Consider the following 14,162-nt stretch of genomic DNA (forward strand, 5'->3'; position numbering starts at 1 on the left):
AAACCCGCAACGGCCGTCGCTCACCGCTCTGGTGGGATTGCTCTGGTCGATGGGATTTTTGAAGTCTGTGCGCAGTTCATCAAATGCGATAATCTGTCGGGGGGGGATAAGAAACAATGTTAAACGCCAACCTTGCGAATGTTGCACTGTTGTGTCAGTGTTCATAAACTCGATGGGACTTCAATTGCTTGACATTGAAACACTGAGCGAGACGTCCAGGAAAGAAATATCAACGTCAGTAGCGAGGAAGCAACTGTTGCAAATCAAGAAGAAGAAGAAGAAGGCCCCGTTTTGGGCTTTCTTTTTCTTCCCTGAACTTTGTCAATGTGTGAGCAATCCAAATTTCTTTCAAAGACATCGGCCACAACATTAGGTGCACCTCCAATTCCCGATCGAAAACTGAATCCGAAACATTTTGACAATTTACGACGCGTGCGGCACAATGTTACAGAAATATCACAAATGACGTTTCAGACGACCGTCATTGGCCTTTTTGTAAATGGTATCATGGTGATGGCGCTTTTTTTTTTTTTTGGGGGGGGGGGGGGGGCAGTTTGACTCGGTCCCCCCTCGAAAACGCGCTCGTTTCCTGGGGGTTCACGAGGCACACTTGTAAACAGATAGAGTTTCCATAGCAACACAGCAAAAGCCCCACGATCCCATTCAGTGGGGATATTCTCGCTTGATGGCGGGGGCGCCGATCGCAACGGTGCTTTTCTGGGCCTTCGGTTCGTTTCGCCCCGCTGCCAGATGCGCGGCAGGCGCCCGTCAAACTCACCTGCCAGATGACAAAGAAGATGAGGGCGGCGCACAGCACCAAGGTGAGCATGTAGCAGAAGGCCGCGAAGGTGAACGCCATGGCGGTGCCGGCCAGCTTGACCCAAGGGGACCGGCCTTTGTCCCTCTCGGCCTTCCTTCTGGTCTCGGGGGAGATTTGGGATTCTCAGTTTGACCCCCGCACGTGACGACAGCAAACCAACAAAGAGACGCTCCCGACGGCCAAATTACGCCGCGGGTCGCTTCGGTCCTTTTCCTTTCAGTCCAACTGTTGCTTCCGAGCGCAAATCACTGGCCGGCCGGGCTGGACGTGGGACTCGTTCGCGGATCATCGCGAGGCGTGCGCGGAAAGGAGAAATGCCAACGACGTCGGCCTCACACGTCGCAGGAGATCGCGGACACCGGGCCGAAGCTTCCGACCGGTAGCGATAAAGAGGCGAGAATACCTGCGTCTGGCTGCCGCAGGACAGAACATTCCGCTCGGTCCCAGTCTCCGTCGATTCGGGTCGACGGCATGTCAGAAGTGCCCCCACCCCCACCCTAAAGCGTCTCCACGGAGACGCTCAGCTGATTAGTTCGATTCTTATGTCACCTGTAAATTACAGACGCCATCTGCGCTTGTTTTGAGTTGGAAAAGGAATATGAATTCTTTGCATCAGACCCCTTAAATTATTTGCCCCCCCCCCCACCTTTTTTTTTTGTTTGCGTTTGAAGATCTACGGAAAGGGAGGCCGTTTCTGTCTGTTCCGATTCTGCAGTCCGTCTGCTTTCTGTGCCTGGAAGAGATGAATTTCCATCACGCTCAATACTGGAAGGCTCAGCCAATCGCGTCACCTCCTTTTCCCTCCCGCTCGCTCTTATTTGCTCTCTCTCTCTCTCTCTCTAACCCCCCACCCACCCCCCACCCCACACACACACTTCTCCATTTCCATGACGGCCTGGTTCGCAGACACTGATGGGGGGGGGGGGGGCAAGCAGACAGAAAAATGTTGTTCCTTGCCGTCTCTTCTTGACCACCCAGCAAGGACTTCAACCCGCATCCTCCGCAGAGATGAACGACGCTGACGGGAAAAATCTCCCCACGATGAGCAGCGAGGACTGGCCGCTCGTTGCGTACTTCACCCTTCCACGGAAGGAACGCGACACGGCAGAGCATCAAGTCATTGCGCCCCAAAGTCAAACTGTCAACGTTATCTAGAAAATAAAAATAAAAGGAAGGTTGTGTCTCCTTCACACAAGCACTTTGCCAAATGGCAACCAGAACCTCATATTGTTGTGACCCCGCTGCCCGTCTTCAGCGTTTGCTTCCATCTCGGTAACCTTTGACCTCCTATGAGATGATTTTGAGCGGGTCTCATTCTTGGAACTTCTGAGAAAATAAATGGCTCTCGTCTGCCATCTGGTGGTGACAATGGGGATCGGCAACGCACGACTGGGTGCTCTCAACATTTTTGTGGGCGTTCCAGCTTGCATTCGAGGTATACATATTCATATTTTTGAGTGCTTTAAATGCGGACAAAGTTATTTCGTGCAACTCGGGCAAACTATTATAAGAAAGCAGTTTTCATGAACTCACGGTGCAACAATCAATCAAATGAATAACGGAGCGTTTTGACGACATCTGTGCAATGTTGGGCAAAATTGGGACTATTTTCCCCACTGAACTTTGAGTTGTAATGTTGGAACGGTCCACAAGAGGGCGACACGCCGCATTCGGAAGAGACAAACGGCAACAGATTCCAAACGGGACTCGGTGCCACTTGGATATTCCTGCTGTGAATCTTGAGCTCGAAATGATGCACATGTGCACTACAACGCTGTGAAAGTGGACTTGCAGCCCACCTGTACCGCTATAAAGCACAGGTGTCAAACTCAAGGTCCGGGGGGCAGGTCTGGGACTTTTTAGGTGGCCAAACGTGTTTGCGCGTAACGTCCGTGATTCTTGTGAAAATCTGGAGCAACATTTGAAATTGTGACGATAACAACATAAACCTGTTCTTGCGTTCAAGCGTGTGGCAAGGAAATAACTCGTCGGGACCGCAGCAGTCAAGATGTCTCGACTTCCACGAGGCAGCAAACATTTGACCAAAGGAGGTGGAGGTGACAAGTACGCTTGGAACGTCATCCCTAAAGTCAGAAACCTTTGAAGATGTTGGAGCTAAGAAGGTCCCAAACGCTCCTCTGTGAAAACCTCGGGACGTAAAGGGAGCAAAGAAAAACTTCTGGATGTGCAGGTGATTGACTGACCACAAATGAAAATTCTTCACCTCCGCCGCTCGACTGCAACTGGATTTGTGTTTGCCTGATTCGGGTTTTACTCATTCGGTTTGAGCTGGGAGCTGATATTGCCTTCTCCAAGTCCACGAAACACATACAAACCGGTTGGGCAAATGAGGATCCTGCCGAGGGTGGAGAGCCGGTCCGCTGTTGCACGGCACGGACGAAAGCCACATTGCTCCTCTTGAATCCGAGACCGGCCTTCCCGACGGACCTTCCTCTCTAGTACCCCTGAGTAGACCTTACCAGGGAGGCTGAGGAGCGTGATCCCTCTATCGTTGGAACGCTCACACCCTTCTTGAAAAGGGGGGAGCGCCACCCCAGAGGCTCTGTCCCCGATGTCCACGCGATGTTGCAGAGGCGTGTCAACCGGGACAGCCTTTAGGAACTCCGGGCGAATCTCTTCCACTGCCACAGAGGAGCTTTTTAACTACCTCGGTGGAGATGGAAGACCCCCCCCCCCCCGCGGTGGAATTGAGGAGGTCTTCCAAGTATTCTCCCCACCGAGTTCCCACTATACACCAGTGTTGACGGTGCACCGCTTCCCCCTCCCCAGACGCCCAACGGTGGACCGGAATTTCCTGGAAGGCGATGATGGGTCGACGGGGACCTTCGCTGCCAGGCCGAGCCCCACGGGCCACCGGGCGCTCGCCTTGGAGCCCCACCTTCAGAGACCCGCATCTGGGCAAGGGAAACCAAGATCCATTCGTTGTAGTCGTCATAGGGGGTTTCGGAGTCGCACTTTGTCTGGTCCCTCACCTCGGACCTGTTTGCCGCGGGTGACCCTACCAGGGGCGCGAAGCCCCGCGCGGACAACTTAGCTCCTCGGATCGTCGGGACGCACAAACCCCTCCGCCGAGATAAGGTGACGGCTCGAGGAGGGGGTGACCCTGCGTCGAGCGAACCCGATCGAAGGGGTGGCGCGAGGCGGGCGGCCTGCGAGCGCGTCTTTTTTTTTTTTTTGCAGTCAGACGCCAACAGGTGACGAGAGATGATGTCAAAAAGGAAGCAAGCGGCGGCTGCGGACTCCTGACGCAAAGTCCGAAGGTCCAACTGGCGCCGAGTGCGTGCACGCGGCGTCTCCTCCCTGCTTGCCTCCACTGCAGTCTTACTGCTTCTCCTCCTCCTCCTCGCTCTTCGCCTCTCGTTTGTGTTACCAACGCCGCCCGCCGCAAGAGTGAGACCCCCCCCCCCCCCCACCACCACCACCACCACCACCACCACCACCACCCCCGCGCTCATGTTGATTCATTTTCCATCTCGGCGTCTGCTTGCTCTTTTTCTCGTCTGGATGCGATGTGCAGTCGTCGCTCCGTCCCCATCCACCCGTTCCGGAGCGCCCTCGGGAGATCGCCGGGATCGGAACCGCTCCGGCAAGCCGTCGTATATTTGTGACTCATTCCGCGGAGACCAAACGTGGAGCGAATCGGTCGTATTTTACGCACCAAGAATCCCTCCGCGGAGGCTGCGGATGAATGAACGCGTATTGTATTGTTTGCTTTGTTCATTTTTCTTCTCTCTATTTTGAAAGAAAAAACATTTGCGGACTGCTTTGGCGTTTGCTCGAACGCGGCGGCTGTGTCAAGTTTCTGCTCTAAAACGAAGTCCGGCGCGCATCCTGCAGCTTTGCTCCTCTGCGGGCTGGCAGCCCCCACAAGTAGAATCCGTGGAGATTTATTTTGGTGGTTCTGTGATTACAACAGAAACCTCAATTGGTCCCTGCCCTAACAATCGACTTTTTCTCCATCGCATCTCCAACTGCTTCCTACCTGTAAAAACAACCAATTCGTAACCCCCTCTTCTTATTTTGTGTGTTTTTAATGAAAGCCGAGACCTATTTATCTAAAACCTTTTCTCTCTCGCCCCCTCTCCCCCACCCCCCAAAAAAAAAAAAAAAAAAAAAAAAACAGAGAGAAGTGAAAAGTCCGCTCCTCTTCTGAAGCTTCCAACTTCAAACACCCAGCGAGATCTTTCAGAAACTGTTGCAAGGTGAGCCCGAATGTGTCTCCGTATTCATCCGGCATGCTGGGCAATTTTCTGTATTTGTCCAAAATCAATCATGCAAGAACGGCTGCATCTTAAATCCTTGTTGCTTTTTTTTTGGCTATTTTGGGTTAGGCTAAACCTAACCCTTCTCCGCTGGATTTACGGATGGGTTTTTTTTTTCTTTTCTTTATAGTCCGACATAGCATTTTTCTATAAAATTAGATACCGTAAAAATAATGACACTATTCCACTTGTCCCCTTTTCCATTTGCTCATAAAATAAACATTTTTGCATGGAACATACGATGGCTATAAAAAGCGCTTCCCAGAATGCATTGCGCCACGCAACGTTGAATCATTGGCGTGTAATGGACCTTCATATTCCTGCGTGTTTCCGAGTTGACCTTGTTTGACTGTCACATTTCTGGTTGATCGACGTTGCACTTTGCAAAGATGCGACGGCCTCATTTCCGCGGCCGAGCGGACCTCGTGGAGTCGTTGAGGGCGAAGTTGCGCAAACGACGGACGTTAAATTCTACGACATTCCATTTAGTATCGTGTCAGAGATCGGTGAAGATACTTGAATGGCCGGAGCTGAGGAAAAGACGTTCTGGTTTGGTCTTCGGGGCGATCGAGCAGCTCACATTATGTTTGCTCTCCGGTTACTAGGAAGAACGCAGCGGCGAGCTCCATCGATCGATGGATCGATCGATCCAGAAGACAAAATGGCGGCCGGTATGTCGCGAGGCTGTTGGAGTCGGCGGCTTCTCGGAGCTGGAATCGGTCTTAACGTGGAGAAAATTTGCCAAGCTCCACACTGATGGAAGACGTGTTTTCCAGTGGCAGACGCGGTCTTTATTTTTATCATTGTCTATTTTTTGCATCCCTTCTCGCTTGGCGTTACTGTACTGACTGAGTCACTTTTTCTCTCTCCGTACGGTAAGCGCAAAGGTTAACCTTCCCGCACAACATTAGCCGAGGACGTGTGGGCGCGGGGGCAGGCCAACGCTAATGACTCAACCATCAGTAGGTGCCAATATTCCTGGTTTCGAAATCTGACCAGCTATTGAATCTTACGTCATGAGTTTGAGCGCCGGAGCTGAAATAGATTTGCGCTTGCCTTTCGAGCTGAAATTCCAAACAAACAAACAAACAAAAAAACTAAACCGGTCAGAGTGGACACCAGATGACCTGAAAGTAGATCCTCATTTGATTCTTTCTGAATTTCAGAAAGGAAGCAACACGAGCAATGGTGGAAATGAAATTAGCGTAGCGGCTCGTCTTCCAATTCTTCCTGTCCCGCAGGAGCCTCCATCAACAAAGGCCACGTGAACTCAACTCAGACAAGAGAATCCTCACGCCGCCATGTCGCCGCAATGGCCGGCTCCGTCTTTGGGACCTTGCGTCTCCGTCTCGGTCCTGCTGCTGGCGCTCCCGGGGGTCACGCAGGTGTCCCGAGGGAGCGCCGACCACCGGGACAACTGCACCGGTGAAGATAACTGCTCTGACGGCGTGGTGCTGCCCATGTGGAATCCCCAAAACCCCGTGGTGGGCGATAAGGTGGCCCGAGCCATCGTTTACTTTGCGGCGCTCGTCTACATGTTCCTGGGCATGTCCATCATCGCCGACCGCTTCATGTCTTCCATCGAGGTCATCACGTCTCAGGAGAAAGAGATCACCGTCAAGAAGCCCAACGGTGAGACGACCACCGCGACGGTGCGCGTCTGGAACGAGACCGTCTCCAACCTGACCTTAATGGCCTTGGGCTCGTCAGCGCCGGAAATCCTTCTGTCCGTCATCGAGGTGGTGGGCCATAACTTTGAATCCGGATCTCTGGGACCGAGCACCATCGTGGGCAGCGCCGCGTTCAACATGTTCATCATCATCGCCATCTGCGTCTACGTGGTCCCGGAAAACGAGACCCGCAAGATAAAGCACCTCAGGGTGTTCTTCGTCACCGCGGCCTGGAGCATTTTCGCCTACATCTGGCTCTACCTCATCCTGTCCGTCTTCTCTCCCGGCGAGGTGGAAGTCTGGGAGGCCGTCCTCACCTTTCTTTTCTTCCCGCTCTGCGTGCTGCAAGCGTGGATGGCGGACCGCCGCCTGCTCTTCTACAGGTACGTGGGGAAACGCTATCGCGCCGACAAGAACCGCGGCATCGTCGTCGAATCCGAGGGCGACGCCATGTTCGCCAAAATGGACTCTGAGACGGACGGCCACCCCAAAGAGGCCTCGGACGGGATGCCGGAGGGCGTGGAGGAAGGTGCGGAGCAGGACCAAGAGGAGGAAGCTCGCAGGGAGATGGCTCGCACCCTAAAAGAACTCAAGCAGCGGCACCCCGACAAGGACATGGAGCAGCTGATCGAAATGGCCAACTACCAGGTTTTGGTACAGCAACAGAAAAGCCGAGCCTTCTACCGCATCCAGGCCACGCGCATGATGATCGGCGCCGGAAACATCCTGAAGAAGCACGCCGCCGACCAAGCCAGGAAGGTGGTGAGCTGCCACGAGGCTAGCGGACAAGAAGAGGACCCCAACACCGTCTACCTGCAGTTTGACCCCTCCCACTACCAGTGCTTCGAGAACTGCGGCTCCTTAAAGCTCTCGGTGAGCCGGCACGGAGGAGAAGCCGGCTGCACGGTGAAGGTGAGCAAGGCCTTTGTCAAATTCCAAATCCACAGCTCGCGCTCATAATTTAGCCGCCGCCGAAGGCCAAAGGCTCCGTCCGGTCCACGCTGGTGTTTTCTCTCAAACAGGTGGACTACCGCACAGAGGACGGGACGGCCAACGCCGGCTCGGACTACGAGTTTGCCGAGGGCACTTTGGTCTTCAAGCCCGGCGAGACCACCAAAGAGTTCAGCGTCGGCGTGATCGACGATGACATTTTTGAGGAAGACGAACACTTTTACGTGCGCCTCAGCAACCCCCGCGTGGCGCACCGGGCCGAGGTCTCCGTCCTGGAGCCGCGCTCCCTGTCCTCCGGCGGCGCGGCGGGCGGATCTTGCCGCGTCCCTCCCAAAGCCGCCCTGGGCGCCGCCCACACCGCCACGGTGACCATCTACGACGACGACCACGCCGGCATCTTTACCTTCGAGGGCAAGTCGACCAGGGTCAGCGAGAGCGTGGGAAACATGCGGGTCAAGGTTCATCGGACGTCAGGAGCCAGGGGCAAGGTCGCCGTGCCTTACCACACCGTCGAGGGCACCGCCAAGGCCGGAGAGGACTACGAGGAAGTGTCCGGCAAGCTGGAGTTCCAGAACGACGAGACCATGTGAGTGACAGAAACCTTTCGTCGTCGCGGAGGGCATCGCCGGCCGTGCACCTGTCTGATTTTTGTGCCGGTGGCACGCTTTCAGTTTCCGCTCGGGGGGCGATTTGCTCACGAACGCTCGTACGTCTCGATCTGCGCCCTGCGATCGGCTGGCAAACGGTCCGGGGCGGAGAGTCAGCTGGAATAGATTGTAGCTCCTCGTAACCCTGAGCCGGAATAAGCGTGTCTGCTGGATTACGCGTAAGTCGATCAGCGGAATGAGGGCCAAGGATGGCCGTTGCGTTACGGGGGGGGGGGGGGGGTCACGGTAGGCGCGATGCAGCAGCTAGTCGCCATCGACCAAATTGGTGAGGGCCGAGAAAGTGGGGGCTGAATGCAGAAAAGGCGAGAAGCGGCGACCAATCGTTCACATCAGTACACGAACCGAGCGGCTCGAAACAGACTCCTTTTCCGCGAAGAACACGAAATGAGTAGCGTTGAGGTGCGGAGAGAAACACAGAATAAAATGTGTCTGTGCTAGGGGGATGGCAGCCAGGGTTAGCGAGTGGGCGTTCTGCGTGGGTCGCGCCGAGGGAGAACCGAGCCAGGTGGAATCCACTAAGAGTTCTCATCTCGCCTCACGTTGCTGCTAAAATTGCAACCTTTGTGTCACGTTTTCAAAGCTGAGCAGAAGGAAACGCTCGTCCGGAGGTACCAAAAAGACGTTTCTGAGCCTCCGGCGCAATTCCAGGAAGCCGAGAGAGGCTCGCCGAGTCCGGAACGACTGCGCTCGAACGAGCCGATGGTGCAAAAACAAAAGTGAAATCGGGGGCTGGCAGGCAACTCGCATCTGCGTTGAAAGGGCAGCGACGACCTCGTATTTACTTGCTGTGACGCGTACCGTTTTGATGCGACCGAAATAACCGAACCTGCCATCGCACTCAAAGGCAAATCCGTGGAAGGTTCCGTCCTCGCCTGAGTCTCGCAATTGCGATCCAAAACAGGAGCCACAACTGATCCATCATTTCTTCTTCTTCAGCAAGTAAAGATTTTCAAGATCCAAATGTCCCCAAATATGGAAGGCTGGAGATGAAGCAAGATCTGGAATCTCTCGTCTTTCAGCCACAGGAAAAGCCTTCTCGCGCCTGTCGTCTTTTGTTCCAGTTGTTGCTTCAACTTTTAATTTGAAGGTCCTTGTTAGTTCCTCAAGAAATGAAGACCGTACCCGGACGTGATTGATGCACCTTTTTTCCGGAGGCCACGTGTGAAAGTCAAGAGCCGTCATTCTTCGCAGTTCTCGTACGATCGTAAAGAAGGAAGGCCTCATCGCTCGTTCTTCAGCGGTGACGCACCCCGGGGCTCTTTTTCCTCCCGCCCGCCAACCGACCGGCATTACTTTTTCCCCTGCCGCGCCGTTGAAAATAAATGCGCTCTCATTCTGCGAGGACAATAAAAAAAAAAACAAACAAAAAAAAAAAAAATGCGCTCCCGGCGTGTTGCTGCATCCCGGGCGCGCAAAAACAGGCACAACCTCCCACATATCGTTCGGGAGGGGCTCTGGGGTGTCTGCCGGCGCTGCATCGCACGCAGCTTCACGCGAGCAAAGTGGGATGAAGATTTTGTCTCAGTGTCAATAAATTCATTGAAAGAAAAAAATTCACAACACGATGAGAGACGGGAGGGATAATCGGGTCCGATTTTTAGCGGCGTCGGGATTCCACTTTTGAGCCGACGTTCCGGCCCACTACGGCCGTTTCGAGGTCAAAACAAAGGCGGGGCCGAGTTTCCGTCGCTTGTCGTGGGCCCGGCCCGGCCCCGTCTGGCGCGGTGGCGAAAAGTCATCGTGCGGTCAGGCTCGTTGAAAAGAAAGGGTCGACAAACGTCTTCTTCGTGTGGCATTTTGTGAGCTAATTCGGCGCGATCATCGCGTCTCTGCGGCTGCGCCCCCGCGTCCCCTTTGACCTCCGCACTTGCAGGAAGCTGCTGGACGTGAAGATCATCGACGACGAGGAGTACGAGAAGAACAAGACCTTCAGCATTATTTTGGAAGAGCCCGTTCTGCTGGAAGTGGGTCAGAGACACGGTGAGAAGCAGTCGGAAGGGAAGCGTGCTCGGGGGGGGGGGGGGGGGGACACACACACACCAAGGTACACTTTACGGGTACACTTGACCCTTTGTCCTCCCGCGCAGGAGACAGCAACGATAACAAGACGCCCGTCGGGCCGGAGGACGTGGCCAAGATGGGTTGCCCTTGTCTGGGGGAGCACACGAGCCTGGAGGTGGTCATCGAGGAATCGTACGAATTTAAGGTGAGAAGTCCTCGTCGGCCCAGGAGCGCTTCTCCTCCGATCGCGTTTGTCCGTCCGTACGCAGAGCACCGTGGACAAGCTGATCAAAAAGACCAACTTGGCCCTGGTGGTGGGCAGCAGCAGCTGGAGGGAGCAGTTCGTCAGCGCCGTCACCGTCAGCGCAGGTGAGCCCGCCGAAGGGATTCGCTTTCGCCTTTGCTGACACAAAATCATCAAGTCGTTTTTATTTGGGATTTCACTTTTATGGCACGTACCCTCGGTCCCCCAAAATAAATTCAAACGTGAAGCTCGTTCATCGGCTCCATCGCTGCCTCGTTGTCGTTGGGCAATTGCACAGGCTTGCATCTGCATTCTAACACTTTTTTCAGCAGCTCTGTGCCCATTTCTTGCAGCCAAACACTTGAAAAATTCATGCGGCCGTCATTACAAATATTATGATTATTATTATAGTGTAGTATTTATGGAAGTGTTTGAGCTACAGTCAACTTTTTTATGACACACTGCCCCCCCCCCCCCCCCCCGGACTGAACACTAGGTGTCTCTCTTGAAAGGTTTGGTCTCGTGTTGGCGGCTTGACTGTACATTGAATTATCATTTTGCGATAGTTGTACTGTATGCATCGTAAGGACTGGTTGGAAAATGAGCCGACGCCCCCTTAAAAAAAAAGACTTTGGGGCGCATTTGGCCACGGCTCCGGCCGGCACTTTGCGCAAATCCCTGCGCAAGTCTCGAATATTCTGACCAAATGATTTTGGCAAGGCGACGACGACGAGGAAGAAAGCGGCGAAGAGCGGCTGCCCTCCTGCTTCGACTACATCATGCACTTCCTGACGGTGTTCTGGAAAGTGCTCTTCGCCTTCGTCCCGCCCACCGAGTACTGGAACGGCTGGGCCTGCTTCCTGGTGTCCATCTCGCTCATCGGCGTCCTGACGGCGGTGACCGGCGACCTGGCCTCTCACTTCGGCTGCACGGTGGGCCTGAAGGACTCCGTGACCGCCGTGGTCTTCGTGGCCTTGGGCACGTCGGTCCCAGGTGGGTTTCCGCCGTCGAGGAGCTTCCTCTCCGACAAAACTTGCGCTTTTGTCGCCATCTTCCGGCACGGCGAGGGTTATACGGGTCTTAACGACGACAAGGAGAAGGATCCGCGACGTGTCGTCGCGGCAGCCTGAAGGCTTCCGTAGTCTTTGGGTGTCACACCGTAGACGTCTTTTTTTTTTTAAACGGCAGAGTCCAGCGAATGCCGAGCGCTCAGAATTTGCACTCAATTCCGCTGACCTGATGGATGGAAAAGTTTAGCGTTTGGCCACGATGGGTTTTCGCCCGCCCAGCTTGATGCAAGTTGCCGACGGAGCCCGCTGGGTCGAGTGCCCTCCGGGTTACGTAACAGCCGCTGCGCTTTTTAGACGGGCCCGACAAGGACTTCAGAGCAAAACTGCTTTGATCGTCTTTGGCGTGCAGCGATCGGGTCTTGTTTTTGCTTTTCACCGGCGTCGATGGTTTGGTGTCAAATCAAGTTGTCCCGCTCCTACGTGGAAATCACTTTGAAAGGGCTGAGGAACAACTCCCATTGTGATTTTATTCGGGTTCTCACGAAAGAAGAAAACATTTGGGAAAAAAAAAATATTCACATTTCTGAGGCTGTTCCAATAGTTGTGTTTTTGGGAAGTTTGCGTGAGAACACAGTATTATTACATGAACATTGTGATTGGCTCAGAAATTCCTACAAAGTACATTGTCGGCCGAGAACGTACGTTCTCGTTATTATTAGGATCATCGGTTGATGATGGACATCTCAAGGAGTTCCAAATGAATGCCCCGCTTAGCCGTGAGAATGAAGAAGGAGGCAGCAGAACTTCCCAAACAGGCTTTTGGGTTTCAAATGAAGGTTTCCAGAGGTTAGAGAGAGGGTCTGGGTTTCATAGTAGGGTTTTAAAACTGGACTAGTCCACCTGGAATCAGGGTTAGGCTTTCAAATTGTGGAGGCGTCGAGCAAAGTTTCTCGGGAGTCGAACGTTTCGGCCGCGGGCTCGTGGACCAACCCGGCGCGGGTCGGATTCTCGTCCTTTCCCCGCTCCAGACACGTTCGCCAGCAAGGTGGCCGCCATCCAGGACCAGTACGCCGACGCCTCCATCGGGAACGTGACCGGCAGCAACGCCGTCAACGTGTTCCTGGGCATCGGGGTGGCGTGGACCATCGCCTCGGTCTACTGGAAGAGCGGCGGCAAGAGTTTCAAGGTGGAGCCGGGCTCGCTGGCCTTCTCCGTCACGCTGTTCACCGTCATGGCGCTGGCGTGCGTGCTGGCGCTGCTCTACCGCCGCCGTCCCGCCGTCTCGGGCGGAGAGCTGGGCGGCCCGCGGACAGCCAAGCTGCTGACCTTCTTCCTCTTCCTGTCGCTGTGGCTGGTCTACATCCTGCTGTCCTCGCTGGAGGCCTACTGCCACGTTCCGGGATTCTGAGGACGGCTTCGGGGTTTTCGCCGGCGTATCCATCCCAGCTGCGTGGCCGTCTTTAAGTTGGCTTTTGACATTTTTATGATATGACTTTCGATACAATTTGTATACGTAAACAGACAAAACAATACAAAGGAAAGGAACTTGCATAAGTGCAAAGATCTCAGCCGAGGGAAATGTAGAGCGACGCGTGCGTTTATTACTTAGCTTTCCGATAAATATTCATCTTTTATCACGTAACAGATCAAGAACGTACGCGCGAACGATTTTTTTTCTTTGTTTCTCGGGAATCTCTTTGAAAGTGAAGTGCGTAACGTTTCAACAATGATGTGATGTGACGTGAATCTCGCCAGAAACCTTTCGGCGCTCTTCATCGGTGTCACGTTTGGTGTTTGTCTTGGCGAACGTGCAATTTCTTTAAACAATTTAGAAAATAATACATGAAGGTCTTCGAGGGCAGAGTGGCTGCTTTCCAACTGTTTACAATTTGAGCGTGTCACAACAAACTGGTCAAAGGCCATCTTCTCGTCGTTTGGCAAATGTTGAGTCATATTTCTTATTGCACTGACACTGTGATCATTTGCTAAAATCTTTGTGTCTGTGGGGGGGGGGGGGTGTGGGGTGTGGGGGGGCAATATAACTAAAAATAAAGCACAGGTAAAAGCAAAAAGTCGACTTTTGCGATGCGAATAAGCACAACGACTGAGCCGGTTTGTCGTTGGATGTGACGTGCCAAAACAAAAAGTTGCTTTCTTTTCTTTTCTTTTGTTTTGTTGTTGTTGTTGTTGTTTTTTTTTTTTTTTTTGTAAAGCCATATTTACCGAATAAGTATCAAAAATTTCAATATAGTGGTGTGCATGGAATAAATGTTGGTCATTTATGGTCATGGAAGTCAACTTCTTGTCTTCATTTCCCGACGACCTAAAAGCATGGATTTGTCTTTTTCGATGATCGTATTGAAGGTGCCCCGGAGCAAGGCACCGGCATGCCATATAGTCGGATTTGCCTCGCATCACACCGGCACGTTAACGTGAACAAGCTCCCTCTGGTGGTAAGTGAAGGGATGACCGCACAGGTACAATTCAGTTGTATTTCTATTTCGGCTGAAAACTT

At 53.4% G+C, this 14,162-nt stretch overlaps 2 protein-coding genes across 6 annotated transcripts in view; one reads left to right on the forward strand and one right to left on the reverse strand.

Moving 5' to 3' along the window:
• cnih2 (cornichon family AMPA receptor auxiliary protein 2) overlaps nt 1–1,515 on the reverse strand; it is a 5,316-nt gene extending 3,801 nt beyond the window's left edge. For all 3 annotated transcript variants that reach the window (XM_061803664.1, XM_061803663.1, XM_061803665.1), the window contains exons 1-2: nt 779–1,515; nt 25–93 (exon numbers count right to left, since the gene is read on the reverse strand). In XM_061803664.1, the coding sequence (XP_061659648.1) occupies nt 25–93; nt 779–859 (150 nt within the window). In that variant the 5' untranslated portion in view covers nt 860–1,515. The remainder of the gene's footprint in view (nt 1–24; nt 94–778) is intronic.
• A 2,965-nt stretch (nt 1,516–4,480) lies between these two features.
• slc8a4a (solute carrier family 8 member 4a) lies at nt 4,481–13,648 on the forward strand. Of its 3 annotated transcripts, XM_061804020.1 has the most exons (8): nt 4,481–5,043; nt 6,270–7,685; nt 7,796–8,310; nt 10,266–10,372; nt 10,480–10,598; nt 10,663–10,762; nt 11,358–11,630; nt 12,676–13,648. In XM_061804020.1, the coding sequence occupies exons 2-8, from the start codon at nt 6,405–6,407 to the stop codon at nt 13,053–13,055; spliced, it is 2,775 nt and encodes a 924-aa protein (XP_061660004.1). In that variant the 5' UTR covers nt 4,481–5,043; nt 6,270–6,404; the 3' UTR covers nt 13,056–13,648. The 3 variants fall into 3 exon arrangements, with proteins under 3 accessions (XP_061660004.1, XP_061660003.1, XP_061660002.1); XM_061804019.1 differs by having other exon boundaries at nt 6,345–7,685; nt 10,480–10,762; XM_061804018.1 differs by lacking the exon at nt 4,481–5,043 and adding an exon at nt 5,869–5,978 and having other exon boundaries at nt 10,480–10,762.
• The last annotated feature ends 514 nt before the right edge of the window (nt 13,649–14,162 follow it).

This window comes from Syngnathoides biaculeatus, chromosome 18, assembly GCF_019802595.1.
Source record: "Syngnathoides biaculeatus isolate LvHL_M chromosome 18, ASM1980259v1, whole genome shotgun sequence".
In the NCBI taxonomy this organism is placed as follows: Eukaryota; Metazoa; Chordata; class Actinopteri; order Syngnathiformes; family Syngnathidae; genus Syngnathoides; species Syngnathoides biaculeatus.